The sequence below is a fragment of the Podarcis erhardii genome, assembly GCF_964252035.2.
Source record: "Podarcis erhardii genome assembly, chromosome: 2".
NCBI lineage: Eukaryota > Metazoa > Chordata > Lepidosauria > Squamata > Lacertidae > Podarcis > Podarcis erhardii.
The window spans coordinates 64,205,632-64,225,819 of NC_138498.1; the positions used below are offsets into that span (position 1 = coordinate 64,205,632).

The following is a 20,188-nucleotide window of genomic DNA, read 5'->3' on the forward strand; positions in this document are numbered from 1 at the left end:
GGCTCTCAATGGTCTCTCAAGCAGGCACTGATGAGGCCGACACCTGTTTAGGTCCATCAGTGCTACTGTATCAAGTGCTCCCACAGCATTCCTTATGCCAAGCTTCCACAGCTTGTGTTTTGCCCATATATAAGGGCATAGTAGGTACACTTAAAATCACTGCACTCCTAAATCCAGTCCAACACCACTATGCTTGCATAGCGAGAAAATGACAGTGGCAGATACTGTCCTCTACATTACACCCTAAGGATTGGTGCTATCAGAAAAAGTACACAATAAAGAAATGGCTTTGTCTGCTTCTTTATTTCAAGTTCACTACATTAAGTAAAACAATAAGGCAACACAGTCATTTTATTATTATTGATAAAGGCAGAGTGTCTCCAGTGCCCTCTAGTGAGGATTCAGTGAGATGTTTCTGCAGAAGTGTGTAATACAGAACAGAGTCCTAAAAGATTAAAAGGAAAAAGCTTCCAATGTATGCCCCAACTTTCCTATATGTTTTGCAAGGAAGCTTCGGGTGTGTATCACTTCAGCACAGCAACAGCTCTCGAAAATGAAGTTCCCAAATATTACTCAGCCAAGAATTATCTTGATAGAATTAAATCAGGGGTTAGTTTGAGTTATTTTAAAAACTGAGATCAGCAGACACTAAACACTACACATTTAAGAATAAACACTGGTTAGACTTCTTAAACTCATGCTTTATATTGTGTATAGTCTACGCAGGTCTTGTGAACATCAAGCTTCTCTTTTTCTTTACATCCATTGCACAAACTGGATAAGGTGCTACCTTCATCCAAATGCTGCCAAACAAATGAAGACTTTCAAAAGACACACCTCTGAACAACTTGCAATCTACAAGAAAACAGTTTTCCCACAGCCTTGAGTCCATTTACTTTAATCCAAGATGGAAATAAGCATTCCTCTTTCTGTCTGAGGCTACAAAATAAGCTCTCATATTGTAACGCACACCTGCTGACAACAGTATTCAATCACATGATCTGCACATGCCCCCATTACTCCCAGGCTACAACAGCAGAGCCCCATTCAAAGCACACCTACATCTGTTATGTAGTCTGAGAATTATAAGCAGAAAAAGCAGCCGAGTTCCACTGTATGCATTTTTCTTCTCAGTAATCTAACAAAAAATATTAGCCAAGAAGTTTGTGTTGGAACATATCTCTGCATTTTGTGTCTCTGTGTGTATGCAACACTGCAATGCTGAATTTTTGAGTATGGGTGGAAGGTTACAGCCAAGTTCTGGGAATTAGAGTTTACAACCATTTATTTCTTCAATTTGCTACTAACAAAGCCTTGTGAAAGCCATTCACTTTTTCTTATAATGGTATGGAAATCAAGTATTAAGTACACTGTGTGCAAGGATGCACGGTGGGCGCTTGTAGCTACTTTTTCAAGAGATTTTAAACTTCAAAGCATACCGAAAGTGATCTCACGTATCAAAATTCTCAGCTATCTTTGGTCATAAACCCATTCCTAAATAAATAATTTAACAAAAAACACACAAATGATTCCCCACAATGGCATCCCTGCTACAATAAGTGCAGTACAGCAGCATTTTCATTTATGAACTACCCTAGAACCTGTTCCATTTTTACACCTGCATCTTTCAATGTAAGAGTGGCAGAAGACCCGCCCTCCTCCCCACAAAAACCTGCAGAATATTGGGAGGAGCATTCAAATGCCTTTTTTTCTTAAGAGCCTTTCCTTAACAAAGTATGCAGGACAAGATAACATCTTATGAAATATCAACTTCTGGTACATGAGTAAAAGGCCATCAAGTGCTATTTGAAACAGATGGCACATCCAATGGAAGGTGGAAGCAAGAGAACATTATACTGCTGCCGCTGCTTGCTCTTTCACTATAGATGGTGCTACTGCAGCCTTGGAATAATTTTTACTGTGAACAGAACCTACCACAAGGGAGAGAGATGTTGGCATTATGTAATACTAGCTTTGCAAAACCGATGCAGAGAGCGCCAAGTAAGGTCGTTTGCTGGGAAATTCCACACCGTTTTATCAAGAAGCAGTACAAGATGACCACAGAATGTGCACACCAAGCTTTCTGCTACAAAGCTGACCAAGCGTGGGAGGGACGGGGGATGGGACGATCAATTCATAGGTGTTGCAGAGAAGAGAGTCATCCAAGAGTGTGGCTCTTCTCTTCTAATCTGACCTCTGCATCTTTTGGCTGAAATTTGTGTCGTGCGAGCTCATATCTGATGGGAGCCTCTGTGAAGCAGTGCCTTCAGCATTTTGTCAGGATGCATTCTTCTATAGAACAGTGACACAATGTAGTGTGTGGCCATCGTTTAGGTTCCAGTTACAGACGAGTTTCATGGAAGCACAGGACCCAGGCTGAGCTCCACGTGGTGATTGAGCCAGATGACCTCACAACTCTGATCACTTTCCTCCATGGGCCGGATAGGAGCGGCAAGGTTTTTGAATTCATGTTTCATCTTAAAGCTCACAGTAACTTCTCCCTCTTCTTTCTGTGGAGTGACCTTGATGAATATCCCAACTTTGTTAGCCTTTCGGAAGGCTATGATGCTGTAAAGTAAGAAGAGAGGTTTTAACATAATTCCACAACTCTTTCCTATCTCACCAAGAAAGTTTATTAGTTGCTTAAGCCAACTAGAATAGCTAGACAGAACTAACCAAGTACATGGACTTGCCCAGTGCTAAAAGATGAGTTCATGGGTATGCCTGAATTTGAATTTTCAAAAGGTAAGAGAAGCCCTTCTGAATCAAGCCAAATGTCCACAAAATCCAGTATCTTGCTTCAAACAGCCAGCCAAATACCTCCAAGAATCCCACAAGCAAGACATGAAGTCAAGAGCCCTCTTTCAAGCCTAGAAACTAGAATTGACACATATTGCCTTCCTAGCAACTAGCATTCAGAGGCATGCCAGCATTGATATATCCCTCCTCCATGAACCTGTTAGATTTCCTTTTAAAGGGCTCTAAAGGAAGTCTCTAATTGTTTTACATGAAACACTTCCTTTTGACTGCCCTGAATTCCCTGCCAATCAATTTGACAGATCACCCCAAGTTCTAGTATTATATTGGGGGTGGGATGTTCTTCTATCAACTACTTTCTAAATTCCAAACTACAAAGCAGAGGAAAATAAATACTGTGCTATCAGTTGCCAACCTGACGGAAGCCAACACCATCAACTGCCAATGAATCATGGATGACAAATTGATACACAGGTCTGTAACATATGGAAAAGCTTACTCAGGATCATCTTGAAAATCTTGAGGCTCTGCCAGCTCGTCATATTCTGCTGCTGCATCTTTGCCAGCCAGGAGTAGCTCTTTGGAAGGAACCACCACCTGAAAAAGAGTTATGTAGAAAATATGTTTTGCAACAAGTAGCCAACCAACATTCACCCTGCTTTCCCTGTAGTATATATACGGTAAGTAATGGAGCGGGAGAGATTGCCTGTGGCCAACTGCAAGATACAACACTGGAATGAAAATACCCAATACATCATCATTTATTATTTATTTATATCCCATCCTTCCTCTCAAAAGGAGCCAGAGGAGCAAACATACACTTTTTAAAACAAACAAACAAACAAACAAACAAACAAACCCCACCTAATATGGCAAACCCCTTAGTGCTTATGGCACCCACATGGGTACCAATACCATGTGGAAGTCTCTTTTTGCATAGCTACATATAAATCCACCCTAAGTCTTCAATGACAGATGGCTATTTATAGGAGCATACAGTCAGTGTAGCTTCCAGCACAGCATCAAAGTATGGCCTAGAATCTATGCTAGGAAGAAGCTGCAGTACCTTAGCAGTACTACTGGTGTCATCAGGATCACCTTCCTCACACTCTTTCAGTGTCACATGAGTGAGATTTTCCACTGGATTGGTGAGAGTTAGAAGAACTTGACTCTCCTGTGCAAATGACAGACACACAAAGGAAACGATCACGCTCAGTAAGAATCTTTCACCCTGTTTTATGCTGTTGCAAAAAACACGTTTCTGCCTTTCACTGATGCCTCTAAAATCCACAAATTTCTCACATTTAAAAAACAGCTAGTCTTCCAGTCATTCAGTTAGTGATTTAGTTAGTGTTTATATTTGTCATAGCAAGCATTATACTGCAAAAGGCATTTCCTCCTATATACATGAAACGGAGTTGTGCTTCAAGATGTCATCCAATTTAAATGTCATCCAATTATTCGGGAGGGGGGAGACTTTTAGTTGATTAAAGATCTCCCCAGTTCATTCATCCAATCAAATAAACATCAATTGCAGCTCTTCTGAAACTACAGCTTGCTCAAACCATGATTTGGTGTGGTGTCTTAAACTGAGCCAAGGTTATAAAAAATAACGCACTCAATATGAAAAGCTATATAAAATAAATAAAAAGTTGGTTTAACACTGACTCACATGCAACCTTTAAAACTTCCAGCTCCCAGGAGGCCCAACCATCATAGCCAATTGTCATAAATGATGGGAGTTACAGCCCAACAACTCTGGAGGGCCACTGGTCCCCATCCCTAATTTAAAATCCCACCTCTAGAAAGACTGTTCAAAATACACAAGAACAAACCTTCATATAGCGCAGATTTGGAATAGACATGATTCTCACTTCTGGGATATAGTTGCTACAATACAAATAAAAGAAAGTAAATAGCAAATTCAAGTATGAACCCAACATCTCTAGACTTCTGACTGCACTTTCACTTTTAGATATCTGGCTTCCTACCTTTCAAACCAGAATGGGTTCTTAAGATGGTGATATTTTAAAAAGTGGAAAAAGTAGATGACTACAAACACAACATGGTTTAATTTTTTTAAAAGGGAACTGTACTGTAGATTAGCTACAACTTCCAAAGTTTTAACTGAGACTAAATGAGAACATGGGGCCAGACTGAATTAAAGAGGTTGGTTTAAATGACATTTCAAAACTGGAGTTTGTAAACCCAGTAGCCCTCTGTACATAGACTATTATGTACCTGCATGTAGAAGACAAGTCACTAGTGTGTCAGAGGGAAGGCTAGACTAGGTCCCTGTTCTCTGATATCCCAGTTTGCTATGTGTTGTGATTTCTGTTTTAGGAGCTCTCACCTATAGTCTGAAGTGGAACAACTCAGGAGAGAATACAGACCCAACCGTAAGTGTTATAGATTGTTGCTTCCACCCATATCCAAAATACTTACACAGCTACCAGCTGAATTTTGAATTTGATGGATGTAGGGTTGAACTCTGGTTTACTCAAATTGTGTTCACATTTCTAGGGGAAACAAACATTAACAAAATGTGTGGCCAAACAGCAGACAACAACCTACAACTACAAATGCTACCACTGAGACAATTTTTTAAAAAAAGAAACACCAAAAGCAGTAGAAGTAGAAACTAACATATTTTTCAGCAAAATCTACATACCCGGCACCGAAGGGAGCGTTTGATCAGCAGATGCTTATGACGTGGGTAAAGTTGAGAAGCACAGATTGGCTGGAAGTCTGGCTGGAGGAGGCGCTGTCGTAGGGTTGTCACTGTTCACAGTACAGAAAGTAAACAAACAAACAAAAAACAGTTTTGAGCAATACGAAAGAGTGACCACCACCTGAACATATTAAGCTGGGGCAGGAGAGCACAAGAGATATGCTAAGAGCTACTACCTTCTGTCAGATTGATTGGTCGTGTGTAATAGTCCTCAGGCAAAGGCTCCACTTCCTCCACAGCCTGAGCAGGTTCAATTTTTATCTCCTTCTGGTCCTCTCCATCTTTCAGCCTGAGGCAAAAAAGAAAGCAGCTGCTTAGGATAATCAGAAAGTTGCTTAGAAGTAACTGAGCACAGTAAAACCTCAATAATATTACAATTACTGGCTAAATTAAAACTTTCACAGAGCAACTGTAAGCAAGTTGCTGATTGACATTCAGACCTCCTTACAACACCTAGAACAATGACACAAGGCTACAGAGAATGAGTGGGAGAGAGAACTTGCTCAGCCAGGTGAAGGTGAAAATTGATGTGCTTTTCAAAACCATTTCTTGAAATTTTCCCATCTTTAAGATAATACCATAAATGAGATCGGCATGTAAATATTATAAAGAAAAAGTTATTGACATTCACTAGCCTTAATTTTCACTAGTTTTGCAATCCTTAAATGCCACACCCTTAAAAAAAACTTCTTAAGAACAGCTGTTCTAGGGATTAGAGGATTAAGAACAAGGAAAAATACAGAAAGGGACAAAAAAGAAGATTGCATTTAGTGTTGTCCCATTTATGGAGGCTCCTTGATCCAGAGAAGGCTTCTGCTGACAGAAGAGGAAGGGAGGCAATTTCCACAAATTCCTCCTCTCTCTTATTTTTCTTTTGTTAACAACATTTATATAGTGCTTGCTTGTAAGAGAACTTCTAAGCAGTTTACAAAAATATACAGCCCTCCATGCCACCTCTTATAATATTTTGGATCTCCCAACCTCCTGGCAACAAAGAGCTGAAGAGGGAAGGTGGAATCAGCAAAAAAAAACAAAACAAAACAAAGCAAAACCCTACATACATAGAAAAAAAGAAAGAAAACCAACCCACAGCAGGGGTGGGGTGAGCTGTTCAGTGAACAATTTAGAATGGGAAATGGTTGACATAGAAAAGGATTAAGCATAGTTCCCCTCACCCCCTGCTTTCAACCTTTCCCTCACAAAATGGCTTTTATCAAGTTACACAGAACTGCATTGCTGAAATCCCAAGCCAAACCGTGCAGAGTTCAGACTCGCTAAGCACACAGGGGCTTACTTCCAAGAATACATGCACAGGGAACCTGAGAGCCACACCATACATTTCAGGGACATCCAATGCACATTACTGTACCCCAAGGAATCTTGACATACTGTAGATATAATTCCCAGCACCTTTAACGAACTACAGCTCCCAGGATTCTTTGGGGGAAGCCATGTGTTTTAAATATGCACCAAACGTATGGTGTGGATATGCAAAAAGCACCTGAGTTTGTTTCCTCTGAAGAGAACGTCAACAGCAAAGAGATAAAATGAGCAAATGCTTCTGGGTTTGCAAGAAAAGATGACGCCCACCGTACACTAGCTGTGTACTGCACTAACACAGATAATCAATCTCAGGCGCAAAACTTAAGGGAAGAGACTGGTAGCAGTCACACTGTTGTGTAAAACAAAGCAGGTGGTTTAGGCACAACTGTGAAGTACACATCAGTGCCAAAGCACACTCCAAACTGAGCAATGGACCACTTCTTCTTTTTTAAAAAAAGGGGGGAACAGACTCCTCCTGAATATAAGCTGCAGAGGGAGACTCTGGATCACTCTTGGCAGTCTGCAGGCAATTTATTTGCACCCTAGATGAGCAGCAGTTGGCAAGCTTGTGAAATTACATCATTTCACCTCTTGTCATACATATAAAAAGGCCTAGCACTCACGAAAGTCCTGTGAGGGCACTGATAGGGGCCCCGGGCCTCTGACGCTGGAGCCTGGTTCCAAGGCCATACTTGTCCTAGGAAAGAAGTATGCAAGGAAAGTTAGGTCTGTTGATTGAAACAAGTTCACGTGGTTTCTGACAGCTTGAGGGGCATAAGGAATCAAGTATGCGCACACACACACACACACACACACACACACACAGGCAATGCATATGGTTTTCTCTTTCTGTTCAAATGAATTTTTAGTAGCTTGGTTAATAAAATAAAATAATTGATCAAATGCTGGAAGAGGGACGCAGCATGCCACTGAAACAACCCTATTTTTTAAAACCTCCTACCCTGACCTATTTTCATGTGATGCTCCAATGTATACTCCACTTGACAGCTAATGTAGTGTCTGGGTATAATTTTGTGACAATTATACTGGGTATAATTTTGTGACAAAAATATATTTGACTACAGTTAAGACACCATTGGACAGAAAGAAATAGTTGTGATAATGGTATGACACTCTACAGCTCAGATTAACTACCATCAGGCAAAGTATTCACTGACAAGTTGCTACAATTCAACTAGTAACAAATATATAGAACAGTATCAACTGTAAAGAAACAGCATGGTGAATATACAGCTGAACTTTCCTAGTCATGCTGGCTGGGGCTGTAAGTCCAACCACATCTGGAGGCACCAAGTTGGCTACTCTTGTACTAGAGCACTGCACCAAGAACCTACCCAACAAAGAAGACTTGCACAAATATTTATTTGCAAACCTGTTTCCATCCACTCAAGGTTCTTTGGATTCAGTGTTATCCTATAACCACCCTGCAATTCAGGTCACTGGATTTCCAATCAACATACAGGAAAACAGAGAAACAAAGATTTGGCCAATGCTACTCTGCTACTCTGGAGATCATTGGCTGTAGGGGTCGTGGGATGGGGATTTCAACTGAACATTTCCCAGGAAGCAGTCCTGTGTCATTTTGTATGGTGGTGGTGCATGTCATTTTAGGAAGAAGGAACATGCACTTGGAGAAAAAATGGTGTATGGTGGTACCTCCGGTTGGAGACGGGATCCGTTCCAGAGGTCCAGTCAGATCCTTAGGTTTCTGCAACCTTCTGCGCATGCGTGCGTTGCGAAACCTGGTAAAATACTTCCAGGTTTGCCACACGCGCATCCTGAAGTTTACGTAACCAGAGGGTTACATAAACGGAGGTTCGACTGTACTTCTTTCTACCTGTATGACCTATGATATTACATCTAAGTCAGAGAATAGTTGATTTCTAGCTTGCTGCTTGTGCATGATCCTAGTTGAGACATCACAGCAAATCAAAATATGGTTTGCGTTGGGGGAGAAGCTGCAAAGGGACTTTTGCAGTATAAGGGAAGACATGTTCACAATTAAACCATGGTTTAAGATAAACTGAGGCTTAGCATGTATGAACCAGCTCACTCTGTTAGCAGGGACTTGAACCGGCAAACATCATTCTTTATACGGACAATGAAAATGTACTCAGAGTCCATAGCAATAGGTCTACCAACCTTGCTTGGAAAGCTCAGCTCATTAACTGTATGCAAACTGGACTTCAACTGTAGTACTACAAGCAGATCCAAGACCAGAAGACTGAGTACACTAAATATTGACATACCAGTAGAACGCAAGTGGTTTCAAAGGTTTTAACACTATCAGAAACTGAAGGGACTTACCACTACATGTATAGTGTGTTGCTGCGGAGAGCCCCCAAATTAGCAGCAGGTAGCAACGGAGACAAGAAAAAAGCAGCAATAAAGACAAAAGCAAATGCACAGAGCAAGCAGGTTATACGGGTATCCAAGAGGTAGGAAGCATATGCAAAAATATTCAGCTAAGCAAAAAGTAAGCCTTTCAAATGACACAGGCTGAACAGCTGAAAACTGAAATGAAATATTGTCACATCTTATGATTTCTAGCACATAGCAAGTTTGTGCTGACTATGAGCTAGGCAAGCAAATATTTAGTGACTGATCAGTCAGTATAATAAAACTGAAAGCAGCAGCATCTCGGCCTAGCTGATTTCCAGCTCATACTAATTCTTGCTCTTCTTAATACAATCCTGAGTTACTTGAGGGATTTCAAATGACAGGTGTCTACATTTCAGTAGTGGACAATATCCCTTAATAAACGGCAAAACATTCTGAAATCTTTCTATACACAGATGCTTGGAACTTGTTCTTGGAAGATTATTGATCTGACATGGTTCCAATAAACTCTGAAGATTTTTGTTTGTTTTGTTTGCTTGCTTCTTTTTTACAAGTCTCAACTAAAAACAACATTTATGCATTTGAAGTTTAAAAAACTGTCTTCTGATTTTGCCCAAGAGTTCTAGAATTCTGTACTGTTGTCCTTGCTCACCGAAAAAGCAAGGGGCATGTAGGGTCTGCGTCGAACCAACTTTTTACGATCCCTCTCCATCTTCTCCTTCTGAGCCAGCTGTTGATAATACTCGACCAGTTTGTTAATCTGATTAGAAAGGAATGTCAGTTTAAGATGTGAACTGGAAGAAAAGCTGTTCCTGCCAAAGTAAAGGTTAAACAAAATGGTGGAAATACTTTTGGGGGGTGTCCCTTTTTGTTTTTTCCTTAGTTGAGCTGCAGCAGCAGCTTCTTGCCCAACTCCTGACATCAGTTAACTGACCCAGTTAGCTAGCAGTGTCATGCACATCCTAACAATTTTACCCACTGCTCTTTCCTCAGAGAAACGGAAAAAAGAAGCTTGCATTACATCATATCCTACTCTTAGGTGGAGATGAGCTACGCCCTACATCTCAAAGGTAGGCCAGACAGATAAGAAGGCCAGCAGGAAATAGAGCTCTCATTCTCAAATAACTACTCTGAACAGAGTAACTCATGTTAGTGGCAGTGCATCTGTATGAGAAGGTTCAAATCAGTGTAGTATATTGGAGCCGGGGAAAGATGCTGACCTCTGCATGACACAAGGTCTGTGCCAATTCCTGATGACTGCTAGTTTAAACTGCATTCCAGCAGCTAATGAGGTCAATGTAGATGGGCCACTTCTCAAGAATGCATGTTGTGGAAAACGGCTTGGACTACTTGGTATGTTTTGCTCAACATAATGTCATCCCCAGCCCCCGTTTGATGCTACAGTGCTAAATCAATTGGGGAAAGATGCAGTCTAGCCTCAACCATGCAGGACTTATTCTTTCAAGTTTAATTAAATGTTGATTCTCTTCTGTGAGTTAAGAGATAGACAAGAGCAGACCCAACACAAAGACTTCTTTTTCAGGCTACTCTATGAAAGAAAAAGCAATTCCTTTTACGTACCTTCTGAGTATGAGGATTTTCTGGCTCCTGCCAACCTCCACTGGCTGCAACACAACAAAGCAATTTTTTAAAGGATGGTGGGTGTGGGGGGAGGGAGAGAGAGATCATACATGCTCTGGACAGAGAAAATGAAACATATCCAAAATTACTGCCTGCTTCTCTCCTCCTCTCATCTAACCCAGATCACGGTTCATTAAATCTGGTATTATTAGTATCAACGTATCAGATACCAAAAACTTAAAGTTCTTCTGCATCACAAGCTGAAAATGGCAGAACTGCATAATATACCAGCAAAGATGTGTTTTCTATACTTGTGTCTGAAGGTCAACATGAATGCAGGGGCACAGAGAAATATCTGTAGGAAATTACTGACAGGCGAGAGAGACGTTGAACCCATCTGACACCCACATATTTTCACCTACAAATGCTCCCTTTCCTTGAGGATTATTCCCCTACCCAGACTATTCTGGGTTTTAGAATTCAGCTAGGTAAAACACAGTAGAAACATAGATAGGGGTGCAGAAGATATTTCCAGGGTGGGGGAAGAATAATTAATAAATAATGTAATTATTTACATGGTAAATAATACTACAGCATGAAAAATTTTACAGCACATGAAATTTCCACTTATATTTATACTGAAAGCCCATGAAGAAGTCCCATTGCATAGGCCAGTGGTGGTCAAACTTGGCCCTTCAGCTGTTTTTGGACTACAACTCCCATCATACCTAGCTAACAGGACAAGTGGCCAGGGATGATGGGAATTGTAGTCCCAAAACAGCTGGAAGGCAAAATTTGGCCACCACTGGTATAGGCAGAAGTTCTTGTGTTAACAGGACAACTTTGTGGGATACAACCCGCTTTTTTTTTTGCTTAGTTTATATTATGCAGCCTGTGAGCAAACAGTACTCCAAGGACATAGGCACGCATCCTCAGAGCTCAATTCTGACTATTTTGGTAGCATAATAATAACACCATTCACCAATGGAAGCTAACCTCTATAAGCTCTTCACACAGCCCTACTTATCTTCCCAGCTCTTAGTATTGAATTACAAAAACAACACTCCACATTCTAATTAAGGCTGATTGCAAAACATGTCATGAAACAGTTTTCTAACAACACTTGCAATATTCATCTGAAAACCAATGCCACTCACCAACTGATTTATCTGCCATGCCAACATCTCTGGAAGTCCAGCGGCAAAAGCCACAGGCCAGGTAATAAGCCTTCTTCATTGTGGTCTTGGCTGGGTCATCAGGCAGCGGAGCAGGGATGCTTGTTGCTCGGGTAGAGAGAGTGTGCATACAGCAAGGACAGTCAAAACAGTTAGCACACCTGAACAGAGAGAGACCAGCATGGAAGTTTGACTCACGTTTGTACACCAGGGATTATACCCGCTGTTCAAGGCTCCTGATTTTCTGTTTTATAACTCAGAAATTGCCTCTGACAAGTTTTAAAAAACCAAATTCTTTCCAAAGGTGTTACTATGAAAGAAAGGACTTAACAGAATCAGTCAACAAAAAACAAAGTAAGCCATTTCATTCCACTTCCATCACCCTTTGTGAAAGGGCACAAAACATGCTGTAGGCAAAGTTTCAAATCTGGTCACAGTAAACATTCAAAATTCCACAAGTGCTCTGATCCACTCTGCATGTATTTCACAGAAATTCACAAAAGCACAGATGTCAATGTATGACAGATGTAAATTCATTCTGAAAACCTTCTTGCAGCATGGGAGATCACCAGCAATTCCACAGTGTGCTTTTCTTGTGATTTCACAAAAAAACACATTGAGAGTGTGAAAAAGAAACAGGCTCGTGCTCAAGTGTAAATTATTGCAACACTATTTCTCCAGTACTGTCAGTAGTTAGCAGTGCAGACTACAAACAGAGTGCTAAGTCAAACACACAAAAGCACTTTCCTCATCACAATGAGATCACATTGTAAATAAAATCCTCGCTTAGAGCATTTTCAAAATTGTTTCAGATTCTTACTAAGGTGCTGTGGACAAATATACACTGATAGAAGGGAGACTATCCTAAAGCATGAGAAAAGTATTGAGTAAGGTGAGAATCACAGAAGTAGCATGTAGTCTTACCTATTCTTCTTTAGCTTGGCTTCAGCTGATGGCATATTTTCCAGGCAACTGGGACAATAGTGAGAATCCACCTTAAAAAAATACAAAAAGGTGTTTTTCATTTTCTACCATTATCCTTCACCAGAAGGATACAAAAAAACCCCACAACTTTGATTTATTTTAGGGCTGCACAGCATAGTAGGTAGTTCAAGTTATGAGACATTAAGTCCCCAGTCTGATTCTTACCTTTGTCATGAATTCATCAGATGGCTTAGGCAAGCCACTCCACCTCAATTTTAAAGTGGAGTCTGTTAAGGATGCTGGGCATTGTAGCTCTGTGAGTGGGGAAAGCTACAGTTTCCAGGATTCTTTGGAGGAAGTCATGCATAAGTACACAGCCTTATAACTCTTTACTTACAGAGTAGTTATAATGAATACAAAGATTCCTTTATAAGGAATGTGAAATGTTGTCAACCCCCCAAAACACTGAAAAGTATCACCATCTTAAAACTGAGATGTCTGGGGAATTTCTTGACCTAAACACACACACAAAAATCTTCAAACAACAGACAAACTGTTCTGGCAAAGTTATTCAGTTTTCTAATGCCCAGGAACTAAGCCAAGTATGATTACTGTCTTACTATTCAGATGGAATTTAACAGTATGTTGCTGAACTATGTGCTAACAACCTTCCACACTGCCACTCTCACAGATATCATCATCTATATTATTCTGAACACTGGTGGAAATAACTGAGCAAATAATTTCCTGTTCACACTAAAGTACTTTATTTCCAACTTGTCTGAACCTTCGGTCCTTCCAGAATAACATAATGCTACTTATTGAGACATTGTATATTTTAAAGATCATTTATAAGCAAAGGGGCACATTACAAACAAATGCATGTAATAAAACCCCACCTTTAAAAGAACCAGCAAAGAAGGGGAGTGCTTAATTTTTTTCATAACCCTTAAGAATAAAACAGCTTTACTAGACTGATTTTGAGTGGACAATCACTGGGGACAGTCAAATACACAGACTACTTCACCCTCCTGAGCCTGTCTTTCAGCTTTTCTGCTTTGTTTATGCATTGCATGCATCTTGACCCTTGCTTACTCAGGGTTCATACACCAGAACAAGGCATATCAGAATTCAATACCCACTTATTAAATAGGTCTTACATATGAGTAGACATGTATAGAATTGCATTGCAAGGCATTCAAAAATAAACATTTCAGTTTTAATAATCTTAGTTAAATCCAGCGTAAATTAGGATTTCTGCACAGGAGCAAATATTCAGATCAGGAACTGTTAATAAAATTGTTAGTTTTTCGGAACATCAGTTCCATTTATATATATATTTTTAAAGGTCATCAAATTCAAGCCATGTATCCAATGTTTTATTCAAACAAAAAATTCTCAATATAGAATCCTGTATCTTGCAACATCCACAGACCTATAATAAAGAGGAATGCTTCCATTATCCCAAATGAAATCATTTATCATAATTTAGCAATGAATTAATTTTTTAGCTAAAGAATAGATGAAAATGAAGAAATGTCTAGGTGTGAATGAGGACAAAGAAACCAACTCAGCTCTGAATCAACTGGGTATCAATACAGGGGATACAATGTATCTGCATATACAAATTAAAAAACAAATTTAATAGTTATCGCCTCTTCCTAAACTATTCTGAGATTTATAGTTCAGTAAAGGAACCTTTGGACTTCTAACAGAGAAAATTCAGCAACCTTGTCAAAGAACAATTCCAAGGATTCTTTCATGAATCAGAACTGGAATAAAACCCATAAATTGATCGTGTAGATATACCCTTTGGATTATTTGGCCTGAAATGTGTTCACTTTCTTCTGAGAGCACATACTGACTTGATGTATGGGAATCTCACATTCATTTCAACACAATGAAGAGATTTGTTCGGTAACCTTTTCTGATGACATGACAAAGCAGGTTTTTGGCTGTTCTAGTCACAGCGTTTGATGCATATCAACAATGCTAATGCTGTTCTCATTCTTCTTAGCTCTACAGAACTGGTGAAAAACAGTGATATGCGAATTACCTGCCACTGTCTTTCTCCATCTTTTACATAAACACAGGAATACAGAAAAGTAAGGATATCTGTATATCTAAGCCTGTATGCTCTATTGTGACCAACAGTGTTTCTCTAACACAAGAAGTCTTCCCCATCACTTGCCACCTAATCCTTTTAACTGGAGATGCCAGGGACTGAACTTGGGTCCTTCTATAGGTACAGCATGTGCTCCACCACTTACCTAGGCTTTACAAATGAATTCCCAACCTATCACATTGGCATCTAGTTTATAAACTTGAATAGAAGAGATAAGGCTTACTAACACTCATCTAAAATGTTATTGCAGTGGGGGGAGGGGTTTACACTGAAAGATTGTGAAATAATACAGATGTTCTTTACACAAGTCAAAGTTATCATGAAAAGAACACTGGAACAGGCAGGCAGGCAGGCAGAAAATGGCAGGCAGGCAGGTGTGACTTGTGAACAGAGTTGCAACTTCAGACCCCAACTATGCCAAAATTAGGTGCAGAGGCAGACTCTAATCTTTAGACATTTGTTAAGCCAAAGTCACAAAGCAGCATGGTTTTTTTAAAAGTTTTACAGCTACTTTACTTATTTTGATGTTCTAACAAAGTAAAACATGTGTCCAGGCCTATTTAGTAATCTTATGGTCAAGGTAGAAGCTGCACTCAGGTTGGCACACTATGAACTGGCCGTCTCCATTCTCTACAGATTAAAAGGGCAAAAAAGATTTAAGAGTGAAAAGAATTCAACTAAGCTATAAATGACCATTCTGTGTAACAAGAAAACTCCCTGGGTGGTACTCAACCACGTTTCACCCAGAGTAAATTAGTGGACCCATCTCAGTTATGTTCATTAATTTCAACCAGTCTGCTATGAGTAAAACGTAGCTGAATACCACCCTCTACATCCAAATAAACTGGGGGAAAGAAGACAGAATTTTTAAGACAATCAATTAGAGGTTGTGATAGGACTGGGTAATCAGAAAATGACTTGGCTAATCAGAAGAGAAAGAAACTGGTTTCTCCACATCCATCTTTCAGCCCAGACACTGAGGTCCAGGTCCAAGGGCCTTCTGGCAGTTCCCTCACTGCAAGATGTGAGGTTACAGCGAACTAGGCAGAGGGCCTTCTCGGTAGTGGCACCCGCCCTGTGGAACGCCCTCCCATCAGAAGTTGAGGAAATAAACAACTATCTGACTTTTAGAAGACATCTGAAGGCAGCCCTGTTTAGGGAAATTTTTAATGTTTGAAGTTTTATTCTGTTTTTGATGTTCTGTTGAAAGCCGCCCGGAGTGGCTGGGGAAACCCAGCCAGATGGGCAGGGTAGAAATAAATTATTATTATTATTATTATTATTATTATTATTATTATTATTATTATTAATAAATCAGTTGGTAAGAGTGCTGCATTTTATCCGTATTGACTTCTGTGACTTGCAGAGGACACAATATGCTACAGAAATGGGAGGGATGGGGCACAAAACTCAAGCACCACACAGGCTGCTAAAAGAACAAATAAGAAGACTGGAAGAGATTTATTTTAATGTGCTGAATATACAGTTTAGGAAGCAAAAACGGAATGAAGGTGTAGCTAATTACCCCCCCCCCCCCCACACACACACAGAGTAACAGCCGCCTACTGCTTACAGAATGCGATAGAGGTTGTTGTGACTTAACTATCCTGTGCAAAACTCAGCTCTGGCAGAACAGAGCAACCGGCAGGCTCACACCACCCCAGGAAGCAACTGAGGGGCTAAGAAGGAATATAATTAACAACACAACTCCAGTCATGCCAGAACTGGCATCCTGCGGTAGAGATGAGGGAGAGGGCGACGCTACCTCCACACGCCATATATAAATCAAAGAATGATATGGACCCTCCTCCCTCTAATCCATCCATCTCCCCGAACCAACAGAATGAAGCGAAGCAGCGAGTGGCAGCTGGACGGGCCAATCAACGGGCTCTCGAGGCGTTGGATGTGGCGCCCCCCCCCCCCGGTTCTCCAGCCCCCGCCCGGTTTACCTCATGAGAGACGCACTCGAGGGAGCGCAGCTCACTGCAGTAGCGGCAGAAATAGAGCTGCGAGAGCGGCATGCGGATCTCCTTCTCGCCCCGCACTAGGTACGAAACGCGCTCGGACTGCAGCAGCGAAGCCATTTTGGAAAGACGGGGACCAGCCCCAACCTCTCCAGCCGCTCGCCGCACCCAGCCTCCCCGACTTCCGCCACGTGACCCGGAAGAGATCCACGTGGCAGGTCACTTCCGGGTGACGCTTTCTTATCTCCCCCTGGTGGGGAGATGAAATCCCGTACTGTAAATGGATGGTTAAAACAGAAAAATACATAGATTGATAATTTTTATATATTATTTATATATAAAACATTATATTTATCTCTATCTGATTCTAAATTTTAAATTTGATTTCATGGATGCCACAGAACATGTTTTAACGTTTCTGTACAGAATCCACAAAATTTACTGCATGATAAACACATTCATTAATATCTCTGCTGGTGATTTTTATGCTACTCTTTTGTGGATTTTGATACTTAAGAGATTACTTTGACCATATATTTTATTGTATTGCTCAGAGCTGTGTTGTAAGCCACCCTGGGGACATTTCTGTGAAAGGTAGAAATATATTAGGAAGCGCATCTCAGTCCTAATCTTCTTAATTGGTCCCCCCCCCCCTTTAAATAAAATTTTCGGAATTCCTTCCGATGATCAAGCTGGAAACTGTTTAGGACACATAATCCACCCTGAAAACCTCATACTATGCAAAAGCACAACTGAAGACTCATGTTTACTTTGTCATTTAGCCAGTACCTTAGTTCTATAGCAACGTTTATGGAAGCTTAGATATATTTACAGTGTTTCCCCACCTGTCGGTGACTCCTCTCCTCCTACTATCCAATCCTTGTTCTTGTGCTGTAAGCTCCAAATGGAGTTGAAAATTGACTTTCCACAGATATGTTTTATTTGCTGTGTGTGGCATGGGTACTGTGGGGAGGGTGGTGTACACATTCACTGTAAGCTTTCATGAACCTCTCAGAATGCAGCATTTTAACTAACTAAAAATACATATACAGTATGTGAAGTCTATCTAATGTAGCAGGCAGCTTTGCCATAAGTTTGTCAGTAAAACTCTTAATGGAACTATGGTACTGGTTTTAGGATTAAGGTACCAGGTGTAGGTGGGAGGTATGCTACATCTTGCCCGGTGTCATCAGAACCATGTAAGTATAGGTTCCTGTCAAAAGAGGCACCTTGGAATCATAGAAACATAGAATTAGAAAGGACCTTAGCGGTCATCTAGTCCAACCCCCTGCCATGCAAGAATCTCAGCTAAAGCATCCATTCTAAAGCATTATATTCTTCTACGGTTTATTTCATCATTTGTTTCTGGCTTACAAATCTTAACTGTGGTTTGCCATAATATTAATCCAGCACCCATCCGTAACCATGGTTTGTTTGGCCACCCCATCTCAGATGCTCAGAAAGCTACAAAAGTACCTTAAGCCAAGAATATTTTATTAATAGTCAGCCAAGAATAGACATATTTCCTTGGCATCATGCAACAGTGGAATATTCCAAGAGAAACTTTCTATTGTGTAATGTTCCACATGGAGGAAATCCAGTTTCCCACGGCTGGGCTATTCTTTTGGCATCCTGAGAAATGCCTTAATATGAATTTTAAGTAAAACAAACATTTCACATCACAGGGAGATCTTAACAAAGGGCTTTTACTTTTCCTTCTCGAGGAACTTTGGTGTGGAGTTTCCTCATCTTCTTTCAAATCCCAACCAAATACATGCTCATGCTCACCTCTATAGAAATTCCTCATACCCTGCAAGCTCAATTAGAGTAATCATTTCCCCTCAGGGACAAGCAATTGGTTTAAACAAGTTTATTTCCTGGTTGCTTTTGTAGCTTTAGTGGGTCACTTGATGTGCTTCTAGCAGGTTTCATATGACGAAGACAGGTTTCATTAGAATCATAGAGTTGGAAGAGACCACAAGGGCCATCGAGACCAACCCCCTGCCAAGCAGGAAACACCATCAGAGCACTCCTGACATATGGTTGTCAAGCCTCTGCTTAAAGACCTCCAAAGAAGGAGACTCCACCACACTCCTTGGCAGCAAATTCCACTGTCGAACAGCTCTTACTGTCAGGAAGTTCTTCCTAATGTTTAGGTGGAATCTTCTTTCTTGTAGTTTGGATCCATTGCTCCATGTCTGCTTCTCTGGAGCAGCAGAAGTAGGAAGAAGGAAGCAGAAGAAGGAAGTAGAATGACCAAATGGCTTTCCTGAGTTTGGGTAGTAGCGCCCTCCCTGTGGAATGCCCTCCCTTCAGATGCCAAGGAAATAAGCAACTATTTGACTTTTAGAAGACATCGAATGTAGTAGCCCTGTTTAGGGAAGTTTTTAAGGTTTAATGTTTTTATTATGTTTTTAGATATGCTGTAAACCACCCAGGTGGGCAAGGTATAAATAAAGTTGTTGGTGTTGCTGTTGTTGTTAATGTTACCACCAATCAAAGTAGGTCTTCATTGTTTTGAGCACTTGAACTTGTGATGGCTCTCTTCTATTTTCAATAGTCATCATATTTAAGCTATGTTCTAAAGAGGGATGATGTCTACACTAGACAAGACCTAAATTGTGAGGTCCTTCCCTTAGCCACTAGAAGGCATAGAAGAAGATTTTTTAAATGTACTCTGTGGTTGAAATAAGACACTTATCAAGAAAAAGAACATTCCTTCTGAAAGGGTGTGATGCCCCTTGGAGCATTTAACGAAGTTCTTGTCCCTGTCTGTACCATGGCACCTTCTGGGGTCAACAGGAAGACCAGTTTAGCTAACTGTTCCACCTTTTTCACTAGGATTAAACCCACAACAGAATAGCCCAATGAATAGTTAGCTGCCAGCACATGCAGAATACCGAGCAATAGGATTCTACAAAATCAAAATATAACAAAATATATGTACATTAACCAAATATTAAAAACAGAGCATTGAACTTAATTTAAATCCAGAAGAAAAGATTGTTTACCCTTTGAACATGCCCTGGCTGTTCTAAGCAAATAGCTTCTCTTATGTGCTACCTTCCTTGTGGATTAACAGCATGGACTTCATGGAGCTTCACTTGCTGAAGATCCCCAGCACAGGACTTAGCTGAGCATGTATAGATGCCTGTGTAATTGGCACCGTGGCCTGAAATGCTTCAGGATGTTAGCAGAGGTGAACCAAGGTCCACCCAGGTTGCCCATTCAGGGAGGCAGGAAGGAT

At 40.6% G+C, this 20,188-nt stretch overlaps 1 protein-coding gene across 2 annotated transcripts; it reads right to left on the reverse strand.

Annotated features, from left to right (window-relative positions):
• Nucleotides 1-284: 284 nt before the first annotated feature.
• On the reverse strand, nt 285-17,138 carry DCTN4 (dynactin subunit 4). 2 transcript variants are annotated; one of them, XM_081850603.1, is made up of 14 exons: nt 16,927-17,138; nt 12,853-12,923; nt 11,911-12,089; nt 10,754-10,797; nt 9,825-9,932; nt 9,140-9,160; nt 7,435-7,508; nt 5,665-5,777; nt 5,429-5,538; nt 5,203-5,276; nt 4,593-4,647; nt 3,824-3,931; nt 3,257-3,354; nt 285-2,568 (listed from the first exon to the last, which is right to left on the reverse strand). In XM_081850603.1, exons 1-14 carry the CDS (start codon nt 17,059-17,061, stop codon nt 2,355-2,357), a joined length of 1,404 nt encoding a protein of 467 aa, XP_081706729.1. In that variant the 5' UTR covers nt 17,062-17,138; the 3' UTR covers nt 285-2,354. The 2 variants fall into 2 exon arrangements, with proteins under 2 accessions (XP_081706729.1, XP_081706730.1); XM_081850604.1 differs by lacking the exon at nt 9,140-9,160 and having other exon boundaries at nt 16,927-17,137.
• Between the last annotated feature and the right edge of the window lie 3,050 nt (nt 17,139-20,188).